The 17,344-nt window shown below is 36.9% G+C and overlaps 1 protein-coding gene across 1 annotated transcript in view; it reads right to left on the bottom strand.

The window, feature by feature from the left end:
* LOC145662734 (uncharacterized) overlaps positions 1-13,064 on the bottom strand; it is a gene marked incomplete in the record, with an annotated part of 1,843,005 nt that extends 1,829,941 nt beyond the window's left edge. Inside the window, 1 exon segment of the mRNA XM_081728599.1 lies at positions 12,499-13,064. Coding sequence (XP_081584725.1) covers positions 12,499-12,565 — 67 coding nt within the window.
* Positions 13,065-17,344: the final 4,280 nt, after the last annotated feature.

Genomic DNA, 17,344 nt, shown 5'->3' with positions numbered 1-17,344 from the left:
GACATTACATCAAGAAGGAATGGCGAAAACATGTATTAACTCCTGGACAGAAAAATGCTGTTTATTCCTCACTAGTGAGCCCTGATAAGATAATTCTACCTCCTGTTCACATAAAGTTGGGGCTCTTCAAAAACTTTGTTAAGGCAATGGACAAAAGTAATGCAGGATTTTGTTACCTCAAGGAAAAATTTCCTCGGGTTAGTGACGTTAGGGATTTTTGTAGACACAAAAATAAGATGTTTGATTCGTGACCAAAAATTTGAGGATCTCTTAACTCCAGTTCAGAAAGCAGCTTGGTGTTCATTTAAATGTTCAACAGAGAATTTTTTTAGGAAACCAGAAAGGTCCAAATTACCGTGAAATTGTGAGTGGTTTCCTGCAATCATTCAAAGAAATGGGTTGCAACATGTCCCTTAAAGTTCACTTTCTAGACTCCCACCTGGATTTCTTTCCTGAAAACCTTGGTGCTGTTAGTGATGAGCATGGGGAACGTTTTCATCAGTACATTTCATCCATGGACAAGAGATACCAGGGACATTGGAGTTCACAAATGCTGCTGATTACTGTTGGACACTCAAAAGAGATGTTCCAGAAGCCAAACACAGAAGAAAGTCGACAACTAAAACATTTTAGTTAAGGTAAGTAAGTGTTCATTTATTAAGAAGATACCACTCGCTTCTTTTGTATTATTTATTAAGTAGATACAAAATGGTGACACGGTGTATACATAATTGAAAATGCGTTTTATTTCAAATCCATTGAGGTATAATCAGTGCTTATATTGTAATTTTCGTGGAAGTTATGTGATTTTATCTGCACTAATGAATATGGTAAAATGAACAGTACACATAGCATATTTTTTATATAAATATGTTTATTTCTCTAGAAAGAATAATGCTATTCTTATGAAACTTAGAGGGCTTACTAAGTATAAATCAAGCTAACATACAATACAATTTGTGTGTTTATATAACTAAGGTACCCGAGCTACAGGTATGAAAATATTTTAAAAAAGGGACATTTGAGGGGAAATTTCCCAAAAATCTATCTGTCACGGGAAAACTGAGGGTGATGGAGAAAAACTGATTGCAGATTCGAATTCTACGTGAAAAGTTCTGTTAGAATCAGGTATTTTCTTCCGTGTGCCAGAGAAAAAGATTTTTTTGTCGACTAGTGTAATAGGTACAATTTTCAATCTCAGCAACCGTTCTTCAAACCGGTTAACGTTGATCGCTAAACAGCAAAAACGGTAATACACAGCTGTAGCCCCACCCCCTTTCTTACTTTCTGGGTTAAGTATCAAAAAACGTTAAAACACGATACACTGGTTTAACATTTGAAATGAGAAGTCGAAATAACAACCTTCATATCTCTAACTTTGAGCAATCCCGAGATATATACATAATTACAATAACTGCAATCCCCACACCTTTTCTTCAATTCTAGGTCAAATATTAAAAACACTCACATCCGTATATTACTTAGTACAAATAAAAATTTTACCTGTACATTTCTGCACAAACGATGTATAAACGATCGAGACAATTTGTGGTTCAATCGAACATGGTGGGGCTAGCACTTAGACAGCTCCCCTTTGTTTTCGTTCTGTCGACGCCCCTGATAGCGTAGAAACAAAACTTTCGCCTGCTCATTACTGTACAAACTATGTACAAACAATTGAGATAATTTTCTTTTGAATCGGACGTGGGGAGGTACTACAAATTAGGCAGCCCAAACTTTGTTATCGTTTTGGCGCGCCCCTAATTGTGTACAAACGAAAATTTCGCCTGCAAATTTCTGTACAAAGACGTACAAACAAGTGCGACAGTTTGTGGTTGAATTCGACATGGTGGGGGGACTACCAATTAGACTACCCATAGTTTGTTATCGTTTTGGCGGCGCCGCATTTATGTGCAAACGAAATTTTCAATTGCACATTTCTGTACAAAGACGTACAAACAATTGAGTCGATTTTAGTTTAGCGTCCCTTTCAGCAGCGAGGCTATATGAGACGTGGACCTACTGATTAACGTGGAATCCGAACCACATGAGCTCCCGCCGGGAATCGAACCCGGGTTTCCCACGCCAAAGGCGCGTACGCTAACCACTTAGCCACGGGACGTACAAACAAGTGCGACAGTTTGGGGTTGAATTGGACGTGGTCGGAGGGCTACCAATTAGACAGACCATTCTTTGTTATCGTTTTGGCGGCGCTCCATTTGTGTACAAACGAAACTTTCGCCTGCACATTTCTGTACAAACCTTGTACAAACGATTACGACAATTTGTGACTGAAAAAATGAAATCTTTAAGTTTTACGTCCCACAGATATGCCGATTAGGCTAAAGGAGACGGTGATGATTAGAGATGAGTGAAATGGTGGAATGAAGAAAGTTTGAGGAAACGGGAGAACCCCGAGAAAACCCACGAGCACAGTAATTTGTGATTGAATTGGACATGGTGGGGGGCTTCCATTTGCACAGCCCCCACTTTGTTTTTGTTCTGGTGGTGCCCCTAATTGTGTACAAACGAAAATTTCGCCTGCACATTTCTGTGCAAACGATGTACAAATTATTATGACACTTTGTGATTGAAAAAATGAAATGAAATCTTTGAGTTTTACGTCCCACGTTTATGCCAGTTAGGCTAAAGGAGACGGTGATGATGAGAAATGAATGAAATGGTGGAATGAAGAAAGTGGGAGGAAACGGGAGAACCCCGAGAAAACCCACGCACACGGTGTTTGACTTTGTGATTGAATTGGACATGGTGCTGGGACTAACATTTAGACTGCCCGCACTTTGTTTTTCGTTCTGGCGGCGCCCCTAATTGCGTACAAACGAATATTTCGCTTGCACATTTCTGTACAAACAATGTACAAACGATTGCGACAATTTGTGATTGAATTGAACATGGTGTGGGGCTACCATTTAGACACACCCCCACTTTGTTTTCGTTCTGGCGGCAACCCTAGTTGTGTACAAACGAAAATTTTGCCTGCACATTTTTGTACAAACGATTGCGACAGTTTGTGATTGAATTGGACATGGTGGGGGCTACCACTTAGACAGCCCCTACGCCCCTAATTTTGTACAAACGAAAATTTCGCCTGCACATTTCTGTACAAATGATGTACAAACGAATGCGACAGTTTGTGATTTAATTAGACATGGTGGGGGGCTACCACTTAGACAGCCCCCACTTTGTCTTCGTTCTGGCGGCGCAAATCATTGTGTACAAACGAAAATTTCGCCAGCATATTTCTGTACAAACGATTGCGAGAATTTGATTGAATTAGACATGGTGGGGGCTACCATTTAGATACCCCCCCACTTTATTTTCGTTCTGGCGGAGCCCCTAATTTTGTACAAACTAAAATTTCGCTAACATATTTCTGTACAAACGATTGCGACAGTTTGGGATTGAATTGGACATGGTGAGAGGGCTACCATTTAGACAGCTCCCCACTGTGTTTTCGTTCTGGCGGCGCCCGTAATTGTGTACAAACGAAAATTTCGCCTGCACATTTCAGTACAAATGATGTACAGACGATTACGACACTTTGTGATTGAATTGGACATGGTGGTGATACTAACATTTAGACAGCCCCCACTTTATTTTCGTTCTGGCGGCGCCCCTAATTGCGTACAAACGAATATTTCACTTGCACATTTCTGTATAAACGATTGCGACAGTTTGTGATTGAATTGGACATTGTGCGGAACTACCATTTAGACAGCATCTACTTTGTTTTCATCCTGGCGGCGGCCCTAATTGTGTACAAACGAAAATTTCGCCTGCACATTTCTGTACAAATGATGTACAAACGAATGCGACAGTTTGTGATTTAGTTTGACATGGTGGGGGGCTACCACTTAGACAGCTCCCACTTTGTCTTCGTTCTGGCGGCGCCCGTCATTGTGTACAAACAAAAATTTTGCCAGCATATTTCTGTACAAACGATTGCGACATTTTGTGATTGAATTGGACATTGTGCGGGACTACCATTTAGACAGCATCTACTTTGTTTTCATCCTGGCGGCGGCCCTAATTGTGTACAAACGAAAATTTCGCCTGCACATTTCTGTACAAATGATGTACAAACGAATGCGACAGTTTGTGATTTAGTTTGACATGGTGGGAGGGCTACCGTTTAGACAGCTCCCCACTGTGTTTTCGTTCTGGAGGCGCCCGTAATTGTGTACAAACGAAAATTTCGAATGCACATTTCTGTACAAAGGATATAGAAACGAATGCGACAATTTGTGATTGAATTGGACATGGTGGGGGGACTACCATTTAGACAGCTCCCCACTGTGTTTTTGTTCGGGCGGCGCCCCTAACTGTGTACAAACGAAAATTTCGAATGCGCATTTTTGTACAAACGATGTACAAACGATTGCGCCGATTTGTGATTGAATTGGACATGGTGGGGGCTACCATTTAAATAGCCCCCACTTTGTTTTCGTTCTGGTGGGGCCCCTAATTGTGTGCAAATGAAAATTTCGCCAGCACATTTCTGTACAAATCATGTACAAATGATTGAGACCATTTCCGGCTGTCTAAATCGACGTCATTTTGTTCTCATTATATTTTGCAACTTTTGTTTTGATTGTTTTAACGGTTTTCAAGATATTTACTTTTAACGTACATAATTCCATGATTTAGTTTTTTGGATATTGAGATTTTGATGCCCCCTAGTTTGTATCCTTCTGGTCCATAGCACCTTAAATTTTGCTTGTTTTCATTTCTCATGATGCTCTATCAGTTTTGCTATGTGGCAATCAGATTTTAGCGACAACTTGTGGGACCCTCCCGTGTCAGATAGTGCAAGTACTGTCCTACACCATGTAGACTAACTAGTGTCGTAAAATTGGAAATGACTGATTTTTACTATTAGGCATCAAAAACTGTTTCAAGCAAGAGAAGATTGGTTCAAAATTGAAAGAAATCTAATAGCAGCTAAGCTAGCTTTGACAAGAAAAAGGTATCCGTTCGAACTACATGGCCATGTGCCTCCTCTAGACCAAGTAGCTAAAGTAAATAACAGGTTCTAAAATAAATAACAGACCTTTAAATAACAGGTCCTGACGTGGCTATGTCACCAGTTTACTTTACCCTGTCTATAGAGACATACCCGATAAATCTATAATATTATTGTCACTTTTCATTTTTAAGTTTTCATTGCTTCGCACAACTACTCCATTCTCACAATACATCCATTAAGGCAGTGATTCCCAACATTTTTATGCTCACGACACACAGTGGGGCCAAGGCGGACAAAATGGAATGTCATGAAAGTGACAATTTGGGCGATAATCTATACGTTTTCTATAGTAAATGAAGCGAGGAATCCGATTGTGATAATGATTTTGCAATTAGCATTCTTTTGCAATTAGTAAATTGTATTTAAAACTCAACAATGTTGAAGTTGCTGAGTTTACGTAGGTTTATTGAGAGGTAAAATACAGTTTTGCTTTATGGGGAAAAAAATAGCTGCCCTAACGTGACTGATGTGAATGCAGGCAAGCATGCGACAAACAATTAGTTCGCCAAAAAAAGTTACATAGAAGGGGTAATTTGAGCAAAATAATGAGTTTTTCAAGGAATTGCACACATGTCTAGGCTTATAAAAAAAGCTCCGCTGAACTCCGCTCTAATTAAAACGTTTTCATGAAACTACTGTAGTAAACTACTTTCTCTGTAAATTGTATCACAATATGCCGCAAAATGTAGCCATAGCACCGTTGTAAGCTGGCTGATTGCTTTGAGAAAACCCAGTTCCCGTGGAGCAACATAGTAGGAGGTAAAAATAGGGCCGTGTGCAGCGAGTACTATAAAGTCAATTGGCTGTCATGGAGTTTCTATTCAGTAGTTACAGCAGTTGTTTCAGTGAGAGTGTGTGCTCTCTTCGTATAATGGAAGAAGCAGTAAAATATGCCGAACTTTGTGAAGTGCTACTTACAGGTGGATCAGTGGAGTGTTTTATTCGCGAAAGATATCAGCACATGCTTGAAGATAAACTTTCTCGAATTTGTGATGAAATAAAGAAAAGATTTTTGCCGCATTATGTACAAAACTAAAAATAGTTAATCACAGTAAAACATGTTTTCGCAAGAAGTATCGCGAGTGGATGAATGGCGAATTTGTGATTAGTTTCTCCAGTGATGATGCTCATTCGCCGAAGTCTTCCAATCCTGTTGGAAGGCCTAAAAAGTGTTTTGAAGATTGTTGTGAGAGAAGTAAAAGACGTAAAGTTCACGATCTAAGAGCATCACATTCCCAAGGCGTAATAGATGCTGCTGCTTCGTCGTATTCAAGAAACACATTGGAAAGTTTCAGTGCTGATTTTACAATCTTCACACCGGCTAAGCTTTCCAAATATCAATACGAGGTAATCAGAGCTGCCACAAAAGAAAAAGGGTTCAATATTTTCCCCAGCTATAAAAAAATCCAGCGCGCAAAGAAAGATTGTCACCCCAATGATATCAAAATTACCGATACCTCCGCAGAAGTCCCGCTCCAAAGTTTACTTAATCATACAACCGAAAGGATCCTAAAAACAATAAATGAGAAGGAATTAGAAAAGTTGAACTGCCAGGCACAGACAATGCATACAAAATGGGGCTTTGATGGCTCGTCTGGCCAGAACGTGTTCTCTCAACGGTTTGCAAGTGAAAGTGACGCGAGACCAGATGCTAATTTATTTATGACTTCTATTGTGCCTTTACAAATAACCCTACCTGGGAATGAAGATAAATCAATTTGGGTTAATCCTCGACCTTCCTCGACGCGACACTGTCGATAACTCAGGTATCAATTCATAAAAGAGACACCTGAAATAATAAAAACTGAGAAATTGAGGGTTGAAAGGGAAATCAAGAACTTGCAAGAAACACGATTGAACCTAGGGCTCAACTGTATCACTGTAAAACATGTTTTACATTTGACAATGTTGGACGGAAAAGTTGCTCAACATATTAGTGAGACATCTGCAGCAAGTAACTGCTTCATTTGTGGGGCTCGCCCATCGGAGATGAACGACTTATCGAAACTTGACCTGAAGCAATCTAATGAAAAAGTACTGAAGCTTGGGATTTCACCTCTTCATGCTCGAATCAAGTTCATGGAATATGTACTACATCTAAGCTACAATCAACAATTCAAGTCGTGGAGGACTACGAAAGATACTCTCCCAATCAAAGAAGCTGCAAAGAAACGCATCCAACAACGATTTATGAATGAGCTCGGGATTAAAGTTGATGTCGTAAAACAGGGTTATGGTTCGAAAAATACCGGAAATACCTCCAGGATATTCTTCCGACATTTTTCTCTAACAGCAGAGATTACACACATAGACGAAAACTTGATTCGCCGGCTTGGTATAATACTGGAGGTAATTAACAGCAACTCTGCAATTGATTCAGATAAATTTAGATTGTACACAGCAGAAACGGCTAAATTAGCTATGCAGTTATACCCGTGGTACTATATGCCTTCTACAGTGCACAAAGTATTGATACATGGGGCCGAAATAATACAAGCTGCAGCTCTGCCTATCGGGTTACTTTCAGAGGAAACGCAAGAAACTCTTCATAAAGAATATAAGGATTACAGGCTTCACCATACAAGAAAATGTTCCCGTACAGCCACCAATGAAGATGCGTTCCATAAAATCCTCGAGTCATCAGACCCATACATAACTTTCCTGAGGCCCGAACTAAAGAAGAAACATCTTCCTCTAAGTACTGAAGCTACAGGATTATTTATTTAGATTTTCTTTGAAAAACACTTGTCTTTTCAGTTCCTCCTGTGAATTATTTCTAAAGTGTGTTATACATATAAGAAGAATGTATATATTTTTACACCGTTGTTAATAGAATGAACAGCCTTTTCCCGACATGAATAAAGCAAGTTGTTTTTTCGCTTTTAAAATATACAAAAATCGTTTTTCAAGAGTGCAATCTAAGTTTTGTAATTTTCAAGTTATGGACTTATGAAAACACTCATATAAATGTACCGTTTCTTTGTATTATAATTAAGATATAAAATAACATAATATTGTGTTTAGCACGCTTTTTTGTATATGTTATTTCTCTATGATTTACTTATTCTACAATATTTTGCAGAGTATGACTTCCTCAAATTGTACTTTTTCTAAAAGATATTTCTGATTAGCATCATCCATTGTATGCATCAGAAGTTTACAGAGCTCAATTTAATGTTCTGTTTGAAAAGATATCTCGCGACATCTTGAATGCAGTCAGTCACAACGTTCCGGAAATAGTTTCATTTGATACACCACCACAACATACAAGGGAGGACACCACCGTCTGTTTCTTCTACCAACATTACACTATTATCGAGAATTTTGTCCGCAAAACGGGTGTTTGGCCCCACTGTGCGACATCGCGACACATTTGCTTCTTACTTGATTTTTTTAATCAATGATAATATAAATTATAATAATGTAAGCCTACATGTTTCTATGACGTAGTGACTACGTAGCACTGAGAGTATTGTTGTTCCCTCTGAAGGCGTTGACTGGTACTGTCAGTCTCGAAATTGATTTGAACTAAGTATGAAATTCTTCGTGATTTTAAAATTCTAAAATTTTGCAACATCCTATGTAACAGCGTGACACACCGGTAGGGAAAGAGAGAGAGAGAGAAGGACAATTCAAAACTGCCTTACAAATTCTCAAAACACCAAAACATTCGATACAGTAAGTGTTCTATAAGTACATTATGTTCCTCTGTTTCCAGTTTTCAGTTAAAAATTACTGCATTTGGTATTGCGTTACCGCACTACCACATGTACTAATGCAATGATAGATAATTCAACACAGAACTATGATTTTTTTTTCTATTTGAAGCAAATGATTCAGATTAGATTTCCAATGAGAATGTGAAATTTCGAAACTGAACAATGATTACAAATTAATTGTGTACATTATTTATTGGATGTAAGTTAATATCGAAAGCCAAGTGGGTTCAAATTCTCTCTAAATGAATTTTATGGTGTGGTACCTTAAAAGAAGTCTTGGATAATTCTACATCTCCTAAGTTTCCAGTTATTGTACTCCGGAGAGCATTCATTCTCTTTCCCACATGTGAGATAGCATAAACAAAACAAAAAAAAAAAAATCTATCAGTGAAAACTAGAGATGCAAGGGCTCGGAAAAAAACCGGCTTTTTTGGAAAAAAACTCGGTTTTTTCTGCTTCGCTTTTTTGCTTCGGAAATTTTGGGCTTTTTTCAAAATTCTGCTTTAAATCGATAAAGCAGACTTTGTTTCGCTTCTCTATAACACAGAAAGTCATTTAATTAGTGGTTGATGCCGATAATAATATAAAACCTCGAAAGTAAACCATGAATTTCGAAAAGATATTTTAAACAATTTTACTTCAACATTTTTACATTATGAATTTCAAAGGATTTACCAATGTATATAATAAACACATTTTAACCTCCTATATACAAAAGTAAGCAGAGTTGGCAAGAACCATGGTTGTTTCTGAAAATGCCAAAAACCCGTTTTTGGGGGGCAGTTTAAACCAGGCTTTTTTGGGGTTTAAACCAGATTTTTTGATTTAGATATTTTGCTTTATGTATTTATATTACATATTCACAGAAATAAGTTTGTTTCGCCTTGGTGTTATTATTCAACAACGGGGTTATGCTGGAAGAGGTCCCATAAGCTTAAAGAAGTCCGGTCAGTAAATTTCTTAAATTGAGAAACTCCCGCCCTAGCCATCGGGAAAATCCCGTCATTCTTTTAAATGTAAAACAATAACGGGAAAATCCTGTAAAATTTAATTTGCATGTAAAATTTAAAGGTCAAAGTATTATAATCAGTACGCTAAAACTGAGGTATTAAATTACAAATTTAGTATGTAGGTATCATTGAAAGTCCAATCCAAGCTAATGTTGGAAGCTAAGTAGGCAATCGATAAATTTTACCAATTTTAATCAATATATTTAAGCAACCTTCGCTTCTTTATAAAACAACAGGCATGCAGAAATATATATAATTTGGTTTCGTTTCGTATGTTTAGGCTTAACATCCTTACGTAATACTGAGGTTATCAAGGAGAAGACTTTCGCTTAAAGTGACATCCGAAAGAGTACTTGGTTTACACATGAAAGAAGGGTTGTGGTTCGACCGAGAATTGAACATGAGACACCTTGATTAAAAGGTGAAAAGGAAATAAGACTAATGCAGATGGTTTGACATGTGAAACGTCACCATGAAGTTCACACGATTCGCATTTTTGTTCTTTTATTTTTTTTAGTTTAAACCAGTTATTAAAAAAAAAACAGCTGGTGTAAACGAGCCAACCCTAAGAGTAAAAACTTCTTTTAAAAAATAAACAAATAACTAGCAAAATTCTATGTAGTATTTTTACTTCAAAATATTCCATACCCCCTTTTTGAAACAAAATAAAATTAAAATAAATCATAAGAAAAATATTTAGATTTATATGATACAATTAAAGGCTGCACATCTGGAACTTTTGGTTCTGTATATTCCTGAAATTCTACAGTCAAGTTTTTTATAACCACCATCAAGGGCGCCCATCAGGGAGGTTAAGAGGGCGCTTGCCCCCCATAGACGAAAATGTACTTCAGAATATTGAAAATCCAATAGGATTTTTACATTAGTTACAGCAAAATTTGAAACTATTTTTGAAACGTCGCTTATACTTGCCCCTCCTTGGAAACCACAACATGGGCGCCCTTGACCACCATCACGGTTTACCCAGTCCTCAAGTTTTCTGAATTTTTAACAAGAGGGATTCAACATATCATTACGGAACAAAAAAAAAAAAAAAGACTACGGAATATATTTAAGTTAAGCTAAATACAACTGCACAACAAACGTGACTGAGTGGTTGGCTTTTGCGCTTCTATCGGGAAGTCCGGGATTCAACCCAGCATTCGACCATTCTGACAAAGCCTTCCTTTATTCCATCTGAGAATGTAGAAATAGTGCGTGTACTGGCCGACTAGGAGTGTAGGAGTTGGCTGACTTCCTTTCTTATTGTTTTTAAATCGTTATTATTACTAATTACCAGCAGTGACGGTTTTGCGAAGGTTAGAGGATCGGTCTTTCGGACTGAAGCCTGTTCTCCAAAGTTGTGGAATGTCTAAAACGAACGAAATATCTATTATTTATGCCTTTACTCATAAACTTTAAGCTCCCGTCAAATAAAAATTACGAATGTTTAGAAAAACTAAACATTAGTAGTAAGAAAACCCCTCCCAAAACACTTTTTTAAATTCGCCACTGATTCTCAGTATAAAATGATCTTCAAGGTTTATCCGGAAGATTATTGCTAAACATATAAACGAAACGAAATATTAGTTATGCCTGTACTCATAAACTTCAAGCACCTCCCAAATAAAATTAGGACTTTTTAGAAAACGAAACAATCAGAGAAACCCCTCCCAAAGTACTTTTCTAAATCCGCTATTGATTATTTGTATAAATTGGTATTCAAGGTTGTATCTGGAAAATTATTGCTAAATCATTGCACAACTACAGTATAACAGAAATGTGGAAATACGGTTTGACGGAAATATTGAAAAACGTATGCTTTGACGGATATACAGAAAAACGTAAGTTTAACTTTCGTGCTAGAAGCTGGAGTACTAAGCTCTTAGAAATGAAACACGGATGACAAACTAAAATGATCTAGAGAAGGAAAAAAATGTCGATAACTCAAAAGTTAAAATAAAGTTAAGTAGCCTGTAAAATTGCCCTCAAATACTACATTCTTCATGTTAGCTTTAATTCGTAAAATATGTGCTCCATCCATCTTGATGGTGAATTACAGAGCTAAATATGGCATTCAGGTCGTGGAAATCTTATCTAACTATAGAATATACTGTAAGAAAGCTATTTGGATAGAAAAATCATGAAAATGAAAAAAGCCAAAATTTCCAAAATTCTCGGTTTTTTCCAAAAAAGCCGGCTTTTTATGTGAAAAAAAACATCGATTCAAAAAAGCCGGCTTTTTTGCATCTCTAGTGAAAACAAAACAATATAGTATGAGCGAGTAAGTCTGAACATTCGAACTATAGGTTGTAGGAGGAAAAGATATCGCTTAAGGGGTAGCTTTAATAAATTCATAGGATTCCCTTTCCTTTTTTCTTTCTTTCGTTTTTCTTTTTTTTTCTTTCTTAACGAAAATCTCCATAACGAAAACCTCCATCTGCAGCAAGAAGACGACATAGATAATATTCTGTAACCATTCATCACAGATAGTTAATCTTCACGGCAGATTTACTGCTGAGAATATTTTCTTACATGGTCTTTTTTTTTCCTCGAAAAAGGAAGTCTCCTGTTAAGGTAAACAAATGAAGGTAAGTTTGTCAGCTTTTTATTCGTTTACAGTAAACAGATGTGTGATAAAATTTCCATGTCACTTGAAAAACATAGATCTCTACAAATAAGAAGTATAAAAAGAAAAAAAGAAAGATAATAGAGTACTTACCCGTGGGAAATACCAACAGAAATGCCAATGTTATTGGACTGAACACAGTGAAAACACTTGCCGACATTTTCCTTTTGTCTTTCTTCCTGTTTTTTTTTTTTTAATATAAAATAATATTATGTACAATGAACCACACTTACGAAAAACATAGTTAACTACAGTACAGGGTACTAATTTTAGAAGGAATTCACTTTAGATCGAAACAAATATAAGAAAAAACTAATTATCCAATAACTTTTCGTTGTTACTGTTTATTATTATTTTTATTTATTTTATGTTTACCCAATACAATACTTTTTGCGCGAGTACGTTACGAAGTATTTCTACTTTACATTATACCATTTTAATATACGAAATTTAAACGCACGATTAATCACTTACATGCACGCACGTGTGATACGATGTCAAACACGTCGCCTAACCACGCAACACCTGTGCACTTGACGAACATCTATGCCCGACTGCATCGCGATCTCCTTGCGACAGAGAGACCCTGATCCACACGCACACTTACACACACGGGCTAAATCCTGCATTCACCTCGGAACCAATCCGTACACTCGCTGCCCACGCCTTCCAACTCCACCAACTCTGATTCTTCTCTCGCAGAAGCGTAGGTCAGGACTGAAATCATTGTTAAGAGATCTTCAGATACAACAAATTGTTAAACAGACACCCTTAAAAACTGAGCGAGGTCACTCATCATCATCGATCACGTGCCTGCCTCGAAGTAAAGAGGATGTCTTCATTTCTAGAGACGACCGATTACTTTCTTAATTTATAAAATGAACGTACCATATAATATACCATCTTCAATCAATTTTGGTATTTTATTTAATTAAATACTCCTGAACGTTTAGTATGCACGACGTTTTCAACAAAAATGAAATCTTTCAGTTTAATGTCAACACTTTTAACAATAAGTTAAGAAATTTTATATGCTGTATAGCTTCTTCGTTATACAGTATATCCAACACTTCTATAAGATGGCCCACTTGCGCTGTACAATACGTAAGTGGATTACCGACCATACTTACTATGAGAAAGAAGTTGCTTACCTCCAAGCCTCTATCCAGGGGGGCTAGGGGGCCGCCCCCCTAAATTTCTGCTGGCTCCCCTAAAATTTTCACGGTAGGCTTGCAAATGAACTAGTAATCTGAAATAATTGTCAACCTAAATTTTCACCCCATACATCTGACCGAAGTAGAAAAGGCAATTAAAAATCTCAAGCGTAGAAGCTCCCCTAGCCCGGACGATGTCTCTCCATACGTAATAAAAGAATGCGCTGAAATCCTAAAATATCCACTATTAACTATGTTTAATAAATCACTATCGTCATCCCTGTTCCCATCTAAGTGGAAAATTTCGAATATTTTACCAATACCAAAAAGCAACTGTGACAACCATGACATTCAAAATTATCGGCCCATTGCCTTAATATCTGCCCCACCTAAGATATTTGAATTTATCGTTTATCAAAGAATTTTTAACCATATTCATCTTTTAATACAGTGAAACCTATCTATGTTGGCCACCATCGGTTCCATCGAAAAGTGGCCAACTTAGACAGGTGGCCAACTTACAGAAAATAAGTGTGATTTGTGTATTTTTAGAATAGGATTTCCAGTATTACTTGATTGTAAAATTTTAATCAGTGGCACGACAGCTACTTATAAATAATGTATATAGGGTAATCATAAAAATATACAGTACTAGAAAATATTACTATAGTATGTTTAATATATGTGCATACCTTTCTCTTCCTGAAAACTAGTCTGGTACATTGGATTATTCGGATTGAAAACACAATAACACAAACAACCATGAAATAGAAGTGTATGTACGCAGTTTATTGAAATTGATATTATAGCACACTGAGTTATTCAGATTGAAAACAAGAAAAGCTAAGTTATAAATTGAGAAATTTATATGCAATTTATATTACTTTTTTTTAGTTGTTACTGAATGGTGGTTCATGCTCGACGTATTTGTTTTATTCTTTTTGGTAGATATGCACATTCTAATATTGTAGTTAACTACCTCTTGTTAATGAGCTATAAGTGTTTCCCTCGGAGCGAAAGATGTTTTGGAAAAATCTTAAGGGAATTCATACCTCAAAAACTCCGCTATCTTTTGACAAGCCAACACGTGCCAATAGTTGACAATTGAGATGGTTAGTTTTAACCTTGAGAATTTTCCGGAATTACTAAAGCTCCCCACTGATGAGAGGAGTTGATATAGCTAATGATTTTACCAAAAAAAGATAGGGTAAACAAATACTATAACCATTTCCTGAATTCCTGTACGTGCTTTTTCTTATTCACCCCATCCTTCACCACCCCTTTATGAGGGCAGTGTTCTGGTCATTGACCTCCAAGAACAAATCGTGCGAATCTATGCTTCTTTGTGTCCAGTCACAAGTACAGAACATCTGCCTCTCATATGAGAATTCGAAAGAGTTAAGAAAAATAACAAAACTGTATTTTGCGTGGCCAAGATACACAGGTAAATTTACCATTATCATCATAGGGTAAACATTGCTTCATTGTGGCCAACTTATAGAGTAGTAAGTAACGAATGTCTTATGGGAAAATGCAGGTTCAAGACGAACTAGGCCAAGATAAGCAGGTGGCCAACTTAGAGAGGTGGCCAAGTTGACAGGTTTCACTGTATCTTCATATCAACATGGTTTTCTGCCAAAGAGGTCTACAACAACTAATCTTGTTGAATTCATACACTTCATTGCGGAAAAAATTGACAGTAGAAATCAAGTTGATGCAATATATACAGATTTCAGTAAAGCTTTTGATACACTGGATCATGATATCTTATTGAACAAGCTTATTTCATTCAACTTCACTCTCAAAGCTAGACAATTTCTAATGTCATACCTCTTTCATCGCAGACAAAAAATAATATATATAAAAATATAACAACTCCAAGTTTCATTGTAACGTCAGGGATCCCTCAGGGCTCAAACCCTGGTCCATTATTATTCTTAATTTTTATAAATGATCTCCCAAATGTGCTACCAAATTGTACTAAATTATTATTTGCTGATGATGTAAAATTCTATTGAAGAATTTCCCAGCCCTCCGATGCACTACAAAAAGATCTAAGCGCACTACATACTTGGTGTATAACGAACAAACTTAATCTTAACATAAAAAAATGTAATGTTATTACATTTACAAAGAAAATTGATAATCTAAAATTTAATTACAGTATAAACAACACTCTCGTACAAAGGGTTGACACTGTAACTGACTTAGGGGTCACTATTAGTTCCAACTTTTCCTTCAATAAGCGTATCACTCGCATTGTTCGTGAAGCCTACAGAAACCTTGGCTTCGTAATCAGACTTAGCTTTGACTTTTCAAATACCAAGGTTCTTAAAATCCTGTTCAATAGTTACGTTAAATCCAAACTTGAGTACTCTTCAATCATATGGCATCCTAACAGTCAGAAAAACAAAACACGTCTTGAAGAGATTCAATTTCGTTTTGTGAGGTACTTAACTTATAAGGAAACCGGACTATATCCAAAATTCGAAAAATATACCGACCTCCTTCGTAAGCACGATATCTCATCCCTCGAAGAAAGACGTATCACCCAACTCTTGCTTTTCTTAATGAAATTATTGCAAAATAATATAGACTCTGAGTATTTACTATCCCAGATAGAATTATATGTTCCAGGTAAACGCACACGTCCTACAAATATTATTTTCATTTACCTACAGCTAGAACAAATACGCTATACATGTCACCTATTAGGAGAATGTGTTATATTTTAAACTCTTATGCTGAAAGTCATCCTGAACTTGACATATTTACTATAAATGATCGTTCTCTAAGAACTATTGTGCAATCTTACTGATGACTCATTAATTAAAATGGCCATATCCAGGGGCGGATTCAGGACAGACTTCGGGGGGGGGGGGTTGTCATACTGCTACTTTTAAGGGCTCCAAACTTTGGGATGGGTTTTATTTGTATATATAAAATAAGAAAGTTTCCTCTTCTGGGGGGTCGATCGCCCCCCCTGGATCCACCCCTGGCCATTTCTATAAATGTGTATTTGTAATTATGTAAGCGAATTTATGCATGCTCTAATAAAACTGACTAGGTCACTATCATTAGGTAATATACCTGTTGTGATCTATATGTAACCATAAATCTTATATATAAAAGAGAACGCACAAATCCTTTGTTCCCTCATCACGCTAATACGGGTGAACCAATTTCTTTCATTTTTGGGGGGTTATTAGGATTTGGACCCTAGATGGTTTTTATCATATCACTTTAATTTTTAATTACCAGTGTCTTGAGATAATTGACCATTCAAGTGTCCATAACGTACAAATACTTTGATAGTTCATCATAGGTAAAAATAAACGTATTTATATGCAACCCGCATGACCGTGTCACTCGGCGGGTTAACATAAATGATAGGCGATATAATGTTAACATTTACTGCAATCTACTATGGTTTTTATCATATCACTTGAAAGCGAAAAAGTAAAAATTATCTAAGTAACAAAGTTTATTGCGTTCCGGGGTGACCGCAGCGAAGCGGGGCGGGTTAACATAAATGACAGGCGATATAATGTTAACATTTACTGCAATCTTCTATGGTTTTTATCATATCACTTGAAAGCGAAAAAGTAAAAATTATCTAAGTAACAAAGTTTATTGCGTTCCGGGGTGACCGCAGCGAGGCGGGGTGAACGCTGCTAGTAAATAAATAAATAATATGGTGATGAACTATCATATGGTTGGATCGGGGCCCCTTAACTTCAGTCCCCCCTCCTACATTTTTGGGCAGGCTACGGGCCTGTTTACCT

Source organism: Thermobia domestica, chromosome 10 (assembly GCF_964235325.1).
Source record: "Thermobia domestica chromosome 10, izTheDome1.hap1.1, whole genome shotgun sequence".
Lineage (NCBI taxonomy): Eukaryota > Metazoa > Arthropoda > Insecta > Zygentoma > Lepismatidae > Thermobia > Thermobia domestica.
The sequence above is the reverse complement of the archived record's forward strand: the minus strand, read 5'-3'. Positions and strand labels throughout refer to the sequence as shown.